We start from the raw sequence: 17,394 nt of genomic DNA on the forward strand, positions 1-17,394 counted from the left end.
TGAGAACCTTATCTGATGACTGCTGTTCAGATCTTGACTCAACATTTCAAATACACAGCGACCTTCCCAGTTTAAGCATTGGTAAATGAAATGAGTAACAGAGTCAGTTGATTTGAAATCTCAGTTCTCTTGCCTCCACACCAAGCATGATTGCTGTGGAAGAGAGGTACTTGTATTCAATAGCAGGTCTGGAAACTGGGTAGTCACTCAAAGGTTCCTTTGGAAAGTCATGCTTTAATTTATACATGCCACACTGTCCTAATGGAGGCAAGTGACTTGATAGGCACTATTTCTTTTTAAGACAAAAAAAATTAGTCAGTCTCTGGCAGCTTATATCTGTAATCCTAGCTTCTTAAGAGGCTGAGAACAAAGCCATCTTGGGCAGGAAATTCTGTGAGACTCCAATTAAGCACCTGAAAACTGGAAGTGGAGCTGTGGCTCAAAGTTGTAGAGTACCAGCCTTAAGCAAAAAAACTCAGGGACAGTGCCTAGGCCCTGAGTGCAAGTCCCGTGACTAACAGCAACAACAACAACAACAACAAACTGGGGTAAGGGAAAAGAGAGAGTCTTGCTATGTAGCTCCTTAAACTCAGGATCCTCCTGCTTCAACCTTCTGAATGTTGACATTACAGGTGTACATGACCATGCCCAGAACCAGCTGTCAGCTATTTCTAAAACTGGAAATAATTATGAAATAACAGTGGCTGGCCTCTTAAGGGCTGTGGATCTGTTTTAAGGGGAATCTCTGCTCTTCAGTGCAGAGCTCTTGTGAAGAGAATGAACAAGACATAGTTGGTTATTGGTATATGATTTTCTTCCAGGGCAGCACTGTCTCACAGTGGGAGTCCAGGGATGGTTCCAGAAGGGAATGGAGCATTTCTGGATGATACACACAATGTTAGTGAGTGGCGAGAAGTCCTTACTGGCGAAGAGATTCCTTTTGAATTTGAAGCCAGAGGGAAGTTACGACACAGGTAACAAACAGATGATCGTTTATTCTTTCTCTTTAAAAATTAAAATGGAAAAATTATTTCTCATATTTTGCCTTTTTACTTATTAATAATGTCAATATTTTACTTGTAAAAGGTGTTTTGAAGATTGCTGTTTCTTTTTTAAAATGTAGGCTGTCTTGTTATGTTGGAAAATAAATTTCTTTCCATTATCCATTTATGTAATGTGTGAGGAGATGAGCTGTGTGTTTTATAAAACATGTAAAGCATAGACACATGGTGACACTCAAGTTTATTATGTCTTGGCCTGGTATCTGATGCAAAGGTGACATGTTGTTCTCCAAGGTTCTCACAGCACATTAACTCAAACCTAGAGTGCGTTTACACCATATATTGTTTGTAGTAGGTGGAAAATCTCCAGAAGTAGAACCAATTATGGTAAGATAGAAATTCTGATCCAACCACCAGGTGCTGGTGGCTCATGCCTATAATCGAGGCTGAGATCTGAGGATCACAGTTTGAAGCCAGCCAGAGAAGAAAAGTCTGTGACACTATCTCTCTCCAATAAACTACTCAAAAGAAACTGGAAGTGGTTCTGTAGCTTAGGTGGTAGAGTTCTAGCCCTGAGCAAAAGAAGCTCAGGGACAGTGCCCAGGCCCTGAGTTCAAATCCCAGAACCAGCAAAAAAACTCAAGAAATTCTGATCCTAATAAGTATGAAAATAGCTCACTGAGAGGGACCACAGGCTGATGTACTCCTGAAATAGCCCACCAAAGGGATAAAACATTTTATGTCTGGTAAATGAGACTGTAAGATGTCTAATAAAGTGTCTTATTATTTGCAAACATTTTTAAGTGGAAGGACTGTCTCATGGTCTGAATAGGCTAAGACTTGGAAGTCAGATAGGTGAAGAGTTTAGAGTTGGAGCTTCTGGTGGCTTTTAGGCTGAACTGAAACAGAAGAGATCAGTTCCTGCATTGTTACAGTTGCATGTTGCTCTCATGTGCTGAAGTCTTTGCAGGCCTCTCCCACGCTAGGCGCTTCTTCCTCTGCAAGGGTTATAAGCATATGGGTTTCTGGGTTTTACAGAGAAAAAATGCTAAAAGCAAAAATCCTGGTCTGGGGATATAGCTTAGTGGTAGAGTGCTTGCCTAGCATATGTAAGGCTCCAGGTTCCAGCGCCAGCACCGGAGTGGGGGGAGACTCTTGTTCTGTGGACTTGTTCCTGGAGGCGACCTTAGGCAGCATAGTCCTTTCCTGCCACATAGTTTACAGTTCTTGGAGAACCACAGGACTGAATTCAGTGTCTTTGAATAAGCGCTGCCTCTGTCTGGAAAGGGCTTGACTTCCTTGTTATTTCTGTTTTATGTTTTCATGCTCTGTAACCCACTTCAGGTCCTACTGCTCTGCTTGCATTCATCAACATCAATGGCTCTTCGGGCATATTCCTCCCTTGGCACTCTGTACTCCATGCATTTCGTCCCTGCCCCCCACTTTCCTGTCAGCCTTAAATTCAGTTCCTTGTTTTAGACTTCTGGCTTGAATTAGGCAAAATCTAAAATAGAATTAAATGTGCAATTTCCTCCTATTCCTTCTGTTCTGCCCACTGCCTTCTGTTCCAATTTCAGCCCTGAAACTGAGGGTTCTGTCTTGTTTACCGGTTTCTAGTCAAGTAGAGCTGGAGCCAAACTACTGAGTGTGGTTCTGAGAGAAGTAGGACATTCAACAGAGCAACCAAGAAGAAAAACTTTACATGTGTATCCATGTATATGTGTGTGTGTGTGTAAGTATGAATGTATGTAGAGTGGCTGTATGATTCAATTGCTGGCATGTTTTTACCACTGCACTGGAATGGTTTCACTGACACCATTAGTTTATGAAGATTGGGGTGGGAGCTGTAAGGAGCAAACCTACAAGCATACAGTACAGGAGAGTGCAAGTTGTCCTCCTTGCTTGGGCTCTTTTTACCTTTCAATTCATGCCACAAACATAAAGCCCAGTTCAACTATTCTCTTGATTTTTTTTCCCCCTGTATTAGGTAATTCCCAAACAATTTAGCTGACTGGCTTTTTATGTCATATAGTAAAGCAGATTGGAGTCTTCATTCTGTTTTCCATCCCTTTTGACACTATGCTTGATTTCCCTGTCTGTGTCCTTCCTAACAGACACACCCATGACCTACGGATCCATCAGCTGCAAGTGAGAGTAAATGGCTGGGAGCAAGTAAGCCCAGTGTCTGTGGACAAAGTAGGAACCTTCTTCCGATATGCAGCACCAGATAAAAATTCATCTTCTTCTACAGTGAGTGGCTGTGGAATGGGTGATTAATGGTACAGTGGTGGTGTGGTCTCAACTCCTACGAACTAGGCTGTGAGATAGTTAAGTCTATAATAATTTTGTCTAATAATTTTGCTAGTGGGACAAAGAAGACTTTAGATTATATTGGCTCAGCCAGAGGCATCCATATGCACATATACCAGACAATGGATAATTTCAGTGGAAAACAGATACAGTATTGGCAGTAATATATCAGCTCACCTGGGAAGGTACACTTTATAATTAGATGGCCTGATTGACTGTTTACTAGTCTGTAAACATGAATATAGTCTCAGCATCCCTGGAGCATGGGTTCAGGACTCCAACCATTTCCCCATGCTAAAATGCTCAGATGCTCAGTGCCCTTACATAATATGATATAGTGGTTTGTGGGTAACGTACACACATCATACACTACCTGTTACTGGGTAGATGCTATGTAAATGGTTTGTTACACTGTTTAGGGGATAAGAACAATAAACAAAGGGTTAGTATATGTTCAGTTCAGGTGTGATTATCATAAGTCTCACTACATAGTACATAGTACACAGTCTGGAGGAAGTTGGTTGAATTATGGATGCAGATCTTATGAAAGCCATCTATATTGACCATTTAACATAATGTTAAACTTCCTAATTTATATGCTATTTATATTTTTTATAATGCTATTCCTTGATCCTTTCAGCTCCTTACACCCAAATCATGTTTGTTTGCTTTTTGGTTAGTATCAGGGTTTGAACTCGGAGCCCTTTGCTTGCCAGGCAACCACTCTGACAGACACTTGAGCCCACCTCGAGCCCTTTTTGCTTTAATTTTTTTTTTTTTTTGTAAGTAAGGCTGGCCTTCACTGTGATCCTCCTGGCTATAGTCTTCTGTATCCGGGTCCTCAGGTATATGTCACCATGTCTACTTCATTTGTTGAGATGCTGTCTCATTTAACTTTTTGCCTCGGCTAGACTTGAACCATGATTCTGCTGATCTCTACCTCCCCAATAGCTGGGATTACAGGCATAAGCCACCATTCCCTGCCCCAGATCCTTCTTTATGGTGCAAAGGGAGATGCCCATTGTCCTTTATTTTTGGTTAACGCATACTCAAGCACCCTTACCCTAGTTTTACCCCAGTCTGCAGTCTTCAGGCTGTAGGGCCATTGGAGAGAGTTGTAGGCAGCTTCCCTGACTGATGTGTGCAGGCAGACGCTGGGGTAGCTGCCATGGGTGTTTTTTCCTGATACTTGTATTGCATTGGGTAATTGTACTCATTTAGGAATAGCCCATGCGGAGGTAGGAACAGTAGTTTTGTAGATAGTGTGAAAAATACTCGTGCAGAAGGCACTGGTTTATAACTTTTCTTTTTCATCATTGCAGTGTAGTACTCAAACTGTCTGAAAGAAAAATAAAAACAAAAAAGTAGCTCTTCCTTTCAAATTACTTCTCTGCCTAAATTCATGTCAGGCAATGAAAGTTCTGATTTTCCCCATAGATACCTTTGCATTGAATTGATGTGTCCTGGAGAGATTTTGCACAAACTAAACGGTTGTAGAGTAAATATTGTGGTCCTCACAGCTGTTAAGAAATGATGTTTTAGCCGGGCGCTGGTGGCTCACACCTCTAATCCTAGCTACTCAGGAGGCTGAGATCTGAGGATCGCGGTTCAAAGCCAGCCTGGGCAGGAAAGACCATGAGACTCCTATCTCCAATAAACCACCAGAAAACCGGAAGTGGCACTGTAGCTCAAATGGTAGAGCGCTCGCCTTGAGCTGAAGAGCTGAGGGACAGCGCCCAGGCCCGGAGTTCAAGCCCCACGGCCGACAAAAAAAAAAGAAAGAAATGATGTTTTATCTTTGTAATAGATATACTTTACCTGAAACTATTTTCAAATACCATCCTTTTAATCAAATCATATTATTATTGAATTAAATGATGCTTATTATAAAAAGAAAAAAGAAAAGTATGCCTTTTATCTTAGATCAGCTGACTCTCTGACTTTGAATCTTTCTTAGATTGGCAGCCCAAGCAGCAGAACAAATATTATACATCCACAGGTTTATGTGAGTATGAGTTCTGGTTTTTGCTGTGCTTACTGAGTATATATACCCTATGTTTCTTGATGATCAGAGGACATTATCAAATGTATGTGATTGGTGTTTATCTCTGTCCTTTTCTATTAATGATCACCTTCCTTTTCTAAGAATTTGCAAGAAAGTTTTTCCCTCTTATGTGCTAATGAATACTACAGTAAAGAATATTTTGGTCCAATGTCTCTTTCTTTCAAAGTTAAAAATAGAAATTTATCCAAGTAAGACTATGTATTTCATATATTTAGGTCCAAAAGTCATGCAAATCATATGTATTTCATATATTGGGCCCAAATCATAAGTACAAATAGTGAGATTCCATATTTTGCCTGCCCTGAAAAAAAATTGGCTTTTGAAATATGACAAGGTGACATAAAAAAATTTTCAGTCTTGAATTTGTAATTTCTTCTCACTGAGGATTGAAAGCTTTGAAATGTGGAATTTCATGTCAGTCTGAACATGGGACTATGGAGATGTCATTGGCCTAGATTATAGAGGGCTTTTAGGGCCAGTGGAGACTTGGGCTTTGATACAGTTTTGTGCTTAGGATGGTGTCCCTCTAAAAGCTCATCAGAAAATTATAGTTTGCCTTTCTATTTGGATATGAAGTCATGGTTGAAATAAAAGTGCCTACCCACAGGTTAATATACTGTTGGATAGGTTCTGAAAGCACTAAGAGCCTCTATGAGCTATCTGCTAGTTGCTGTAGTTTACTGCCAGGCATGACTGAGAGCTCTGAGCCCAAGACCTACAAACCACATGATTTGATTTCCCCAGATTCCTGCTTCCCACAGAGTAGTGAACTGCTGGGCAGGATATAAATGCATTAAGACCAGCAAGAGAGTGCCTTAGTCTCAGTTCTCCATCAGCAGTACAGAGCTCAGTGCCCTGATTGCTTCTCCTGCTTTCTGACTCATTTGGGGTACATTCCTTGACTTGGATGCTTGCTCTATCTTGGGGGCACAAACTAGGCGATCTGGAGAGCAAGTGAGAACTTGTCCAATCCATGGACTGCAGACCTTCTTGTAACCAGAAGCAGCTGCTAGTATGTAAAGTAGAGAAGCTTCTGAAATGACAAAAGGACAGAAGTGGACACCTTACCAGCCTCACCCTTAATAGCACCAAGCTGTACACTAGTCACTACAAGAGACTCCAGATAGTTTCTTTATCTTTAAGTGGTGCTGGGAATTAAGCCTGGTCCCCTGAACATGTAGGTGAGTTACAACCTCTTAGTCTAGTGGTGTGAAGCGGCACCTTAACCCTGCCACTGCACAGTCCTGCCTGAACACTGAGAGAAGTTGAACTGAAAGTCCATAGGTGATTCAACCTAAAAAGCTGACAACTTGGCCTCAGATTTGAAAATCCCAGTATAAAATTCAAGGTAGATATGGTGTACCTTTCAAAACAAGTTGATGAGCATGGATATTAATGAAAGTGGAATGAATGATATCCCAAAGAATTCAGGATGATTATAAGATTCATAAGTGTAATTAAAGATGATCCATAAAAATGCATGAATGAATTCAAAAAGAATATAGATAAATAGCTGAATGAAATTAGGAAGGCAATGCAGGATAATAATGTGGAATTCAGTAAACTTATAGAAATCCTGAAAAAAAGTTAAATTGAAATTCTGGAAATGAAAAGCTCAACATGTTGGGCTGGGAAGGTGGCTCAGTGGTAGAGTGCTTGCCTTGCATGCATGAGGCCCTGGGTTCCATTTGTCAGTACCACATAAGCAAAAAGAAAAAAGCTGAAAGTGGCACTGTGGCTCAAGTGGTAGAGCGCTAGCCTTGAGCTGAAGAGCTGAGGGACAGCGCCCAGGCCCAGAGTTCAGGCCCCCCCCCCCAAAAAAAAAAAAAAAAAAAAAGCTCAACATGTCAAATAAAATCAGATGAAACCTGAGCTAAGACAGATCCAAGACTGAATGAAATTGAAGATAGTATACCCAGTTTTGAAGACAATGTAGATGAATGAGAACATTTAGATAAGGAAAAATAATTTAAAAATATAGAACATGTAAGACCTTAGAGACAACATTAAAGACTAAACACAAGTCAGGCGCTGGTGGTTTATACTAACTACTTAGGAGGCTGAGATCTGAGGATTGGAGTTCAGAGACAGCCCGAACAAGGAAAGTTTGTGAGACTCTTATCTCCAATAAACTACCAGAAAACCAGAAGTGGCGCTGTGGCTCAAGTGGTAGAGTGCTTGCCTTGAGTTGAATTGCTCAGGGACAATGCCCACATCAAGAGTTCAAGCCCTACAATCGACAAAAAAAGAAAAAAGGACTAAACACAGCCAGGCACTGGTGGCTCACACCTGTAATCCTAGCTACTCAAGAAGTTGAGAATGCAGTTTGAAGCCAGCCCAGGCAGAGAAGTCCTGGTGAGACTCATCTCCTTAAGCACTCAAAAACTGGAAATGGAGCTGTGACTCAAAGTGGTAGAGCGCTAGCCTTGAGCGAAAGAGCTCAGGGAAGGTACCCAGACCCTGAGTTCAAGGCTCCCCCCAACTTCCCCTCCTCAAAAAAAAAGAGACTAAACACATGAATCAAGGACATAGAAGGAAGAAGTAGAAGAAATACAAAATAAAGGCATAGAAAACATTGAATAAAACAATAGCAGAAAATTTCCCAAATCTTGGGAAAGGTATAGTATAAGAAGCTTTTTAGGACACCAAACAGACAAAACAGACGCTTTCCACCTTAAAACATTAAATGAACATAACTAGGGAAGAATATTGAAAGTTCTAAGAAATTAGCACATTTCTCAACAGAAACTATAAACACAAGGAGAAGATGGAATGAAATAAAACAATAAATAATAAAACATTGTCTTCCAACCTCCCCCCCCCCCAAGATTACTGTGTCTAGCAAAATTCTCCTTTATAATTAAATAATAAAAGCTTCCCATGATAAACAGAAATGAAAGAAATTCATGATCACCAAAATATATACCTAAAGAACTGTGCACACAGAAAAAAATATAAACACAACCAAGAAAATATGGGAAAGATGGGCTGGGAAGGTGACTCAGTGGTAGAGCGCTTGCCTTGCATGCATGAGGCCCTGGGTTCGATTCCTCAGCACCACATAAGCAGAAAAAAAAAAAGCCAGAAATGGCGCTGTGGCTCAAGTGGTAGAGTGCTAGCCTTGAGCTGAAGAGCTGAGGGACAGCGCCCAGGACCAGAGTTCAGGCCCACGACAGGACCCCACAAAAAAAAAAAAAGAAAATATGGGAAAGAATAAATTTTATTAGACAAGTAGGTAAGCAAATGATGATTAGGGAAGAAGCAAACAGTATAAAAGAAAATGACAGGAATTACTTTTTAGTAATAAACTGAATGTTAATAGTCTCGATTCTCCTTATCAAAAGACATAGATCAGTGGATTGGATTAAAAAATAGGACCCAGGGCTGGGAAGGTGGCTCAGTGGTAGAGCGCTTGCCTTGCATGCCTGAGGCCCTGGGTTCGATTCCTCAGCACCACATAAGCAAAAAGAAAAAAGCCGGAAGTGGAGCTGTGGCTCAAGTGGTAGAGCGCTAGCCTTGAGCTGAAGAGCCGAGGGACAGCGCCCAGGCCCAGAGTTCAGGCCCCAGGACTGGACCCCCCCCCCCCCCCAAAAAAAAAAAAGTGTCATAAAAAAATAGGACCCAATCATTTGTTGCCTACAGACATACACCTCATAGGCCAAGATGAACGAAAGAATGGAAAATTATAAGCAAATAGAGCTTGAAAGCAGGCAAGAGGCAGCTCTGTTCATATCTGAAAAAGCAGAATTCAAATCAAAATTAGAAGAATCAAAAATTATTTCATATACCTACAGAGAACAATCCATTAAGACTTAATAATTATAAATATAATACACCAAATGTTGTACCCAGTTTTATACAACAAACACTGGTGGACATAAAAGCACAAATATACCTCAGCACAATGTAGAGGGTGATTTTATTTATTTTATTTTATTTTTTTTTGGGTCCGGTCGTGGGGCCTGAACTCTGGGCCTGGGCCCTGTCCCTAAGCTCTTCAGCTCAAGGCTAGCACTCTACCACTTGAGCCACAGCGCCACTTCCGGCTTTTTTCTTATGTGGTGCTGAGGAATCGAACCCAGGGCCTCGAGCATGCAAGACAAGTGCTCTACCACTGAGTCACCTTCCCAGCCCCTAGAGGGTGATTTTAATACCCTGTTCTCATCAATGGAAATCAACAAAGAAATTTCAAAGTAAAACAATACTAGGTCAGATAAACATGGATTATAGCATACTGTAGAACTTAACAAACATTTATGAACTAGTCTACCTAACAACTCTAGCAGCCCATGAAACTTTTTTCCAAAAGGGATCTTATTTCAGAACATAAACAAATCTTAGTAATTGAAGAGAATTGAAATAATGTCTTATCTTAATAATGTTTTATCAAACTACAGTGGAATAAAACAAGAAATTAACAGCAAGAGAACAGAAAAATACTTGAACACATGGAGCAGAACAATACTTTTTTTTTTTTTTTTTTTTTTGTGCTGGTCCCAGGCTTGAATGCTCAGGGCCTGAGTGCTGTCACTGAGCTTTTGTGTTCAAGGCTGGTGCTCTACTCCTTGAGCCACAGCTATACTTGCAGCTTTTTGATGGTTAATTGGAAATAAGACTCAAGGACTGCTGGGCGCCAGTAGCTCACACCTGTAATCCTAGCTACTTAGGAGACTGATAGCTAAGGATTGTAGTTCAAAGCCAGCCCAGGCAGAAAAGTCCCTATGAGACTCATCTCCAGTTAACCACCCCAACACTGGAAGTGGTGCAGTGACTTAAGTGGTAGAGCACTAGCCTTGAGTACAAAGAGCTTCATGGACAGCACCCAGATCCCGAGTTCAAGCACACAACTGACTAAAAAAACAAAAAACATAAAACAGCAAAAAGTCAAAAACTTTCTTACCTGGGCTGACTTCAAAGACAATAAAACTGCCATATGATTGTGCTGTACTGCTCTTTGGCATGTACCCAAAGAAACCTAAATCATCATGCCATGGAGATGTCCTCATAGCCATATTTATGAAGTGCTATTCGTAATAGACAAGCTATGAAATCATCCTAGGTGCTCAACAGCTGATGGATTGATTGTGTGTAGACATGATGGAACATTATTCAGGCCTGAAGAATGAAATTACGTCATTTGGAGAAAAATGTATGAAACTAGATATCATCTTGAGCAAGATAAGCCAGGTTCAGAAGGACATATATAACGTGTTCTTTCATTTGCCTAATCTAGACCTGAAATAATAATAGTAGCCAGTAACTGCGACCTAAGACCCAAAATAAATAATTTTTCCTTGTTATTTTGAGTTTCTGAAACCTGATACCTTGTTTATGAAAGTGATTATTGAACAGATGCTGGAAGGATACTGTGAAGAGAGAAGTTTATTTTTAAAGATCTTTTGGAATAGAAATGTTAGTTTTCCTATGCATATGGTAATGAACAGTATATGGACTGACAGAGTAGGTTGAGTGACGCTTAGAGAAAAGAAGTACAGTGTTCTTTGAAAGTCACACCCATACAGACAACTCTTAAATCTCAGAAGAGCGCCTCGGAGTTTTCTGGGTGTGTTTGGGCAGTGTCCAGACCATTGTTTGTGTTCAAGGAATGTTTTCTCGGTATTAATCTTGGAGGAAAATGCCACAGGAGTTAAATCATTTAATACCTTGCAAAGTCCTACCTCAGTCTTTCTAATTTTCTCCTTGCTTCAGTTGAATTGTTATTTTTATTCTCCAGTAGTGTTGAAACCAAATCATCTAAAGTTTCCACATAAGGATTCGTGTAGGAATCTGGGGACATTGTGTATGAAGGATGTTTGGAAAATTGGATAGGTTATTTATTTATTTATTTATTTTGGGTCCGGTCGTGGGGCCTGAACACTGGGCCTGGGCGCTGTCCCTCAGCTCTTCAGCTCAAGGCTAATGCTCTGCCTCTTGAGTCACAGAGCTACTTACGCCTTTTTTCTTTTTGCTTATGTGGTGCTGAGGAATCGAACCCAGGGCCTCAGGCATGCAAGGCAAGTGCTCTACCACTGAGCCACCTTCCCAGCCCCTGGATAGGTTATTATCACAGTCTTAGGTGAAATTCTTTATAATGTATCCAGAAGTCTAGGAATTTTTTTTGTGTGTATGTGTGGAATATAGTTTGTGATGTCACATCCGAGTAGATTGTTTTTGTAGCACCTTTTAGATTTGATTGGAGTTATTTCCTTTTTTTGGAGGAAGGGGTGTGTGTGTGTGTGTGTGTGTGTTTGTGTGTTTGTGTGTGTGTGTGTGTGTTGTGTTTTTATTTTGTGTGTGTGTGTGTGTGTGTGTGTGTGTTGTGTTTTTATTTTGTGTGTGTGTGTGTGTTTTGTTGTTGCCGCCGCCCTGCCCTCCCTCCTCAGCCTCCTTGGTGCTGGGATTATACATGTACCACCACTTCTGTCTGGCTGTTTTTAGTAATTTGCTTTCTGTAGAGACAAATTGTTTTAGGGTTGAATGATAATTTTACTAATGAGCTGTGGTAGCAATGATGCTTTTGCTTTCTGTTCTGCTTGTGGTATTGTTGTAGTCTGTAGATTTTTGTTGAAGCACAGCTATCTTGTTTCTGTCTTTCCTTCACAGTTCTCTGCCCTCCCACCTGTCCGAGTAGTCTTTGCTGTGACTATGGAAGGCAGTGCTCGGAAAGTGATCACTGTCCGGTCAGCCCTCATTGTGAGGAACAGATTGGAAACACCGATGGAACTACGACTAGACAGCCCATCAGCCCCAGACAGTACGTGCTAATTGTCTCAAGTGTAGATAATTGTTGACACTAGTCCTGACTGTCCCAGTGGGCATATCCCCAAGCAGTCAGTATGCTTGGTCAGTTATTTTTTTTCTGAGATGGATAGTGTTTGAGTAATGGGCTTGTTGCCCCTGTGATGATTCTTCTTTTTGGGCAGGGGCAGTCACTGTTTTGTGGAGGAGGGCCATCAGCTCAGTGCTGACACCTATTTTGTCCTGAAATGGTCAGTGTTTTTGGAGGAGGACTGTCACCGAGTGCTATCCCGTTTTTGTCCTGAGGTGGTCGGTGTTTTGGGGAGGAGAGCTGTCATCTGAGTGCTGATTCCTATTTCTATGCAGAGCCAGTGGTGCTTCCTGCCATCATGCCAGGGGATGCATTTGCCGTGCCTTTACACCTCACCTCTTGGCGGCTACAGGCCCGGCCCAAAGGATTTGGTGTGTTCTTCTGTAAAACTCCAATACATTGGACCAATGTAGTGAAGCCAACAGAGGTTAGTAGCAGCAAACGAGAGTGCCACTCGATGGACACAGAAAAAAGCCGATTCTTCAGGTATGTGTTATGCTACAGTTACATTGACATGCACCATTTGCCTTTTCACAGTTTTGATAAATAGCCCAAGCTGGCTTAGAACTTGATATGTAGCCCAGCATGGCCTTGACCTTGAGATCATCTTGCTGTAGCTTCCCAAGTACTGGGATTATGGGTATGCACAATTATTCCTGGCTTAGAATTTCTGTTCTCAATAAATTGATCTGAAGATGTAATACCATCCCTATCAAAATTTTAGTATGCTTTGAAGAAATAAGGAGCTAATTTATATATTTATATGGAAACTAGGAATCCAGATTATTCAATACAATCTCAAAAAAGAACAAAACTGTGGAGGACTTACAAAACTTACTTTTAAGACTTGCTGTTGAGCCACTGTTAGGTGTTATTGGCATACAGACAGAAATGTCAATCAGTGGAGTACAAAGGGGACTTTTAGACAAGGTTTCAAGTCAATACAGTAGAGCATGGGGAAGTTTTCCAAACAAACATTGCTGGAACAAGAGAATAGCCCTATGAAAACATGCACTTCAACTTCTCTATCACTGCATTTGCAAAACAATTTGTTTATGAGTTCCAGGGTGCTTTCTTTGAGCTTTTTTGCTTGAGACTAGCTCTCTACCACTTAAGCCACCATTCCATTTCCAGCCTGATGTGGTTTATTGGAGATGGAGTCTCACAGACTTTTTTGTCCAGACTGGCTTTGAACCGTGATCCTCAGATCTTAGTGTCCTAGATAGCTAGAATTATAGGCATGAGCTACCAGAGCCTGGCTGCATTTGCAAAATTTAATCTGAGATGGATCATAGACATGAATGTGCAATTGAGAACCATAATTTTTAGAAAAATACTTTCTGACATTGGGTAGGCAGATATCTTACACAAAAAGCACCAAAGACTATGAGGAAAAATGAGAAATTGGAAGTTTTTGTTTATTAGCAAATTGAAGTAAGGAAAGGAATAAACTATAGAGTTGGACATATATAAACACATATGCTTATATGTTTCAATACCTTTTTTTTGTTGTTATGGGGCTTGAACTCTGGACCTGGGCACTGTCCCTGAGCTCTTCAGCTCAGAGTGAGTGTTCTACTACTTGAGCCACAGCACCACTTCTGGCTTTCAGGTGGTTAATGGGAGATAAGAGTCTCTTGGATTTTCCTGCCTGGGTTGACTTTGAACCCTGATCCTCAGGTCTCAGCCTCCTGAGTAGGCTAGGATTATAGGCATAAGCCACCAGTGCCTGCCTGTTTAAGTACATTTAACAAAGAATTTTTATGTAGAAGTCCTTCAAATCAACAATAATATTTGAACTGATAGTTTATAGAAGACAATATACAAATTTTAAGTAGACAAATGAAAAGATGTCCAGAATAATTAGTGATTAGAAAAATGCAAATCTCTGTAGGGGGCTGGGAGGAGGGAAAGTGGGAGAAAAATGAGGAAAGGGTAACAAGTTTGACAAGTTACCTTACGTAACTGTAACCTGTCCATATATCACCTTGACAATAAAAAAAAAATGTGGAAAAAAAAGGAAAATGCAAATCTGAATTACAGGTATACTTTCCTAGAAGGGATCAATAAGAAAAGACAGACAATATTAAATGTTGGCAAAGATGTGGAACAACTAGAACTCATAAATAGCTGGGTCTATGAAATGGTACAACCACTTTAGAGCAATGCGTGGTAATTTCTTTCTCCCATTCCCTTTCCCTTCTTTTCCTTTTTTGTTGTTTGTGGGGCTTGAACTCAGGGCCTGGGTGTTGTCCCTGAGCTTTTTTACTCAAGACTAACACACTACCACTTTGAGCCACAGCACCACTAAGGCAATTTCTTATAAATGCTAAGAACCTATTCATAATCTAGTTATTTTACTGAAAGAAATGAAAGTTTATCTCCAAAAAATTTATTTTTATTTAGCCCTAAACTGGAAACCAATTGGATATCCACAAGATAATGAATAAGTAAGAAAAGAGTGATTCTTAACATGGCATACCACCATCAATGAAAAAATACTAAAATTGGCTGAATTTTATAGGTAAAGTCAGACAGAGTAATATATGCTACGTGACTCCAGCTATATGCAACTTGTGAACAAACAACTAGTCGAAAGTGATTGCCTGAATGATAGGTAGAGAATATTGATTGGAAAAGGACATGAAGGAGCTTTTTGGGGTTAAATAGTTCATAGCTTGCTTTGAGTGGTGTTATAGAGGCCTGTGTAATTGTCAAAATTCATTAAACAGACCATTGAAAATCTGTAATATTTATTGTATAGATGCATTTGGATTAAAAAGCGCAAATGTCTTACTAACATTGAACCATTTTAATGTAATTCAGCTTCAGGAGAAAAATTCAAGTTCTTCATGCAAGCTGATGATTTATACACTATTTTGTCTTCATAGGTTTTGTGTGGCTATCAAGAAAGAAAATTATCCAGATTATATGCCCTCCAACATATTTTCTGACAGTGCCAAACAGATTTTCAGACAGCCTGGGCATACCATTTATCTCCTGCCGACTGTGGTAATATGCAACTTGTTGCCTTGTGAACTGGACTTTTATGTGAAAGGAATGCCCATTAATGGGACCTTAAAACCTGGCAAAGAGGTAGCCCTTCATACAGCAGATACATCTCAGAACATTGAACTAGGTAAGGTGTGTCACATAGGCTCATATGTAGTAATCCTGTGAAAATAATAATTTATGTGGACATCCTGGTGAACTTGTGGCATAGATGATACCTCAAAAAGCCAGTTAAAACAATTATGCAGTTTAAAAGAACAAACTGAGTTAGGTGCTGGTGGCACACCTGTAATCCTAGCTACTCAGGAGCATGGTTCAAAGCCAGCTCAGGCAAGAAAGTCGTGAGACTCTTTAACTCCAACTAACCATCAGAAAACCAGAAGTGGTGCAGTGGCCTTGAGCTGAAGAGCTCAGGTACAGGGCTTGGGCCAAGAGTTCAAGCCCCATGACTGACACACACACACAAAAGAACAAATTGAACAAACCAAAGTGTTTCCAGAGGAAACACTCAACCTGGTTCCTCTTTCCCCTTTTTGTTTATACTGGGGTTTGAACTCAGGGCCTTGTGCTTGCTGGCAAGTGTTCAAACCCTGGAGTACCTTTTGCTTTATATATTTTTTTTTTTTGTATAGGATCTTTCTTTTTCCCTGGATAACCATCTTCTTAGTTACTTCTAGGTGGCTGGGATGATAAATGCACACCATTATTGTTGCCTGAGATGGGAGGTCTGGGCTGTCCTTGAATCGTAATCCTCCTGATCCGCACCTTTTGAGTAGCTAGAATTAGAAGTGTGAGATATCATACTTGGCTCAGAGCACCTCTCTCCATCTTTTTAAAAGAGGCTCACTTGATATATGAAGTCAGTGTATGTTTTCTTTTTATTATTTTGTTTATTTGGTACTAAGTAATCAAACGCAGGGCCTCATGCATGCTAACCAAGCACTCTACCACTAAGTCCCTTTCCTAGCCCCAGTGCATGTTTTCAAACCATGTGCTTTCCTAGCTGTGGCATGACTTATGTGTCTCTTGAGAGGGAAAGGGTAAACATCTGCTGATCACTCACTGTATCCCACATATGAACCAAGTGTTTTCACACGCATGATCTCATGGAATCTATTTTTTTTGCTGGTCCTGGGACTTGAACTCAGGGCCTGGGCACTGTCCCTGAGCTGCTTTTTGCTCAAGGCTAGTACTCTTATCACTTGAGCAACAGCACTACTTCTGGCTTTTTTCTGTTTTTATGTGGTACTGAGGAATCAGACCCAAGGCTTCATGCATGCTAGGCAAGCACTCTACCACTAAGCCACATTCCCAGCCCATCTCATGGAATCTTTATAGCAGTAGTTATTTGTTAAATGAAACTTAGAATGTTTTAACACATCAAGTAAATTTCAGTTGTAAGGGTGAGTGAAGTCAAAGTCAAGATCTGTATTTGAGGCACTTTCAGAAGTGTTTTATGTTTGTTGCCACAGGACTGCCAGCGACTGTGTTGAGCAGTATGAGATACGGTGCACAAGTGCTTTCATTGAATTGTCTAAGTTGATCTGCACAGCAGAGACCTGGGGTTGTCCCTATTTTACATAATGTCCCATAATGTCAAGATAACATTTCAATGACTATATAACTCCATGAGCTTAATTTAGAAAAGTAATGCAGTGGTATTTACTCAGAGATAAAATGTCTCTGGTATTTAGGTCATTTTCTGATATTTTTTCAAGCAGTTATCAAGTCTCATATGAAACGAACCTGTCATTTCATTGGTTTTCCTAGTCTTTAGTGTCATCTGTACCTGGGTCATCTCTTCTTATCCTGGTCCTGCCACATAGATAGAATTAGTACCACATTCTGCAGAGGCCCAGGAAAATTGAATAGTTTGCTCCACACCATGTAGATGATAAGGCAGACCGGGGATGTGAAGACAAGCAGTTTGGATGCAGAACCTACATTTGCTTTACTGTGTTTTAAGCAATGAGCCCAGGGTATGAGGTACAGCAAACTTAGAATCATAACTCCTTTTGGTAGCTTTTTGGAATTCTGGGATTAGAATTTAGGATTTAAGAATGGGCTTTATAAATAATACAATCACTATACAGTATAAACTTTATAAATGAGACATCAGGCTATCTGATTTGCTTCATACTTATTCTTTACTCCAGCTTGAGAAAAGTGGCCTTTGA

General features: G+C 40.4%; 1 protein-coding gene across 1 annotated transcript in view; it reads left to right on the forward strand.

Annotated features, from left to right (window-relative positions):
* Positions 1-17,394, forward strand: part of Vps13d (vacuolar protein sorting 13 homolog D) — a 237,077-nt gene that overhangs the window by 98,577 nt on the left and 121,106 nt on the right. Inside the window, exons 42-47 of the mRNA XM_042695737.1 lie at positions 822-974; positions 3,116-3,251; positions 5,269-5,316; positions 11,980-12,130; positions 12,481-12,691; positions 15,097-15,344. Of these exons, the coding sequence (XP_042551671.1) occupies positions 822-974; positions 3,116-3,251; positions 5,269-5,316; positions 11,980-12,130; positions 12,481-12,691; positions 15,097-15,344 (947 nt within the window). The remainder of the gene's footprint in view (positions 1-821; positions 975-3,115; positions 3,252-5,268; positions 5,317-11,979; positions 12,131-12,480; positions 12,692-15,096; positions 15,345-17,394) is intronic.

This window comes from Dipodomys spectabilis, unplaced genomic scaffold (assembly GCF_019054845.1).
Source record: "Dipodomys spectabilis isolate Male_0828 unplaced genomic scaffold, ASM1905484v1 ptg000188l, whole genome shotgun sequence".
Taxonomy (NCBI): Eukaryota; Metazoa; Chordata; class Mammalia; order Rodentia; family Heteromyidae; genus Dipodomys; species Dipodomys spectabilis.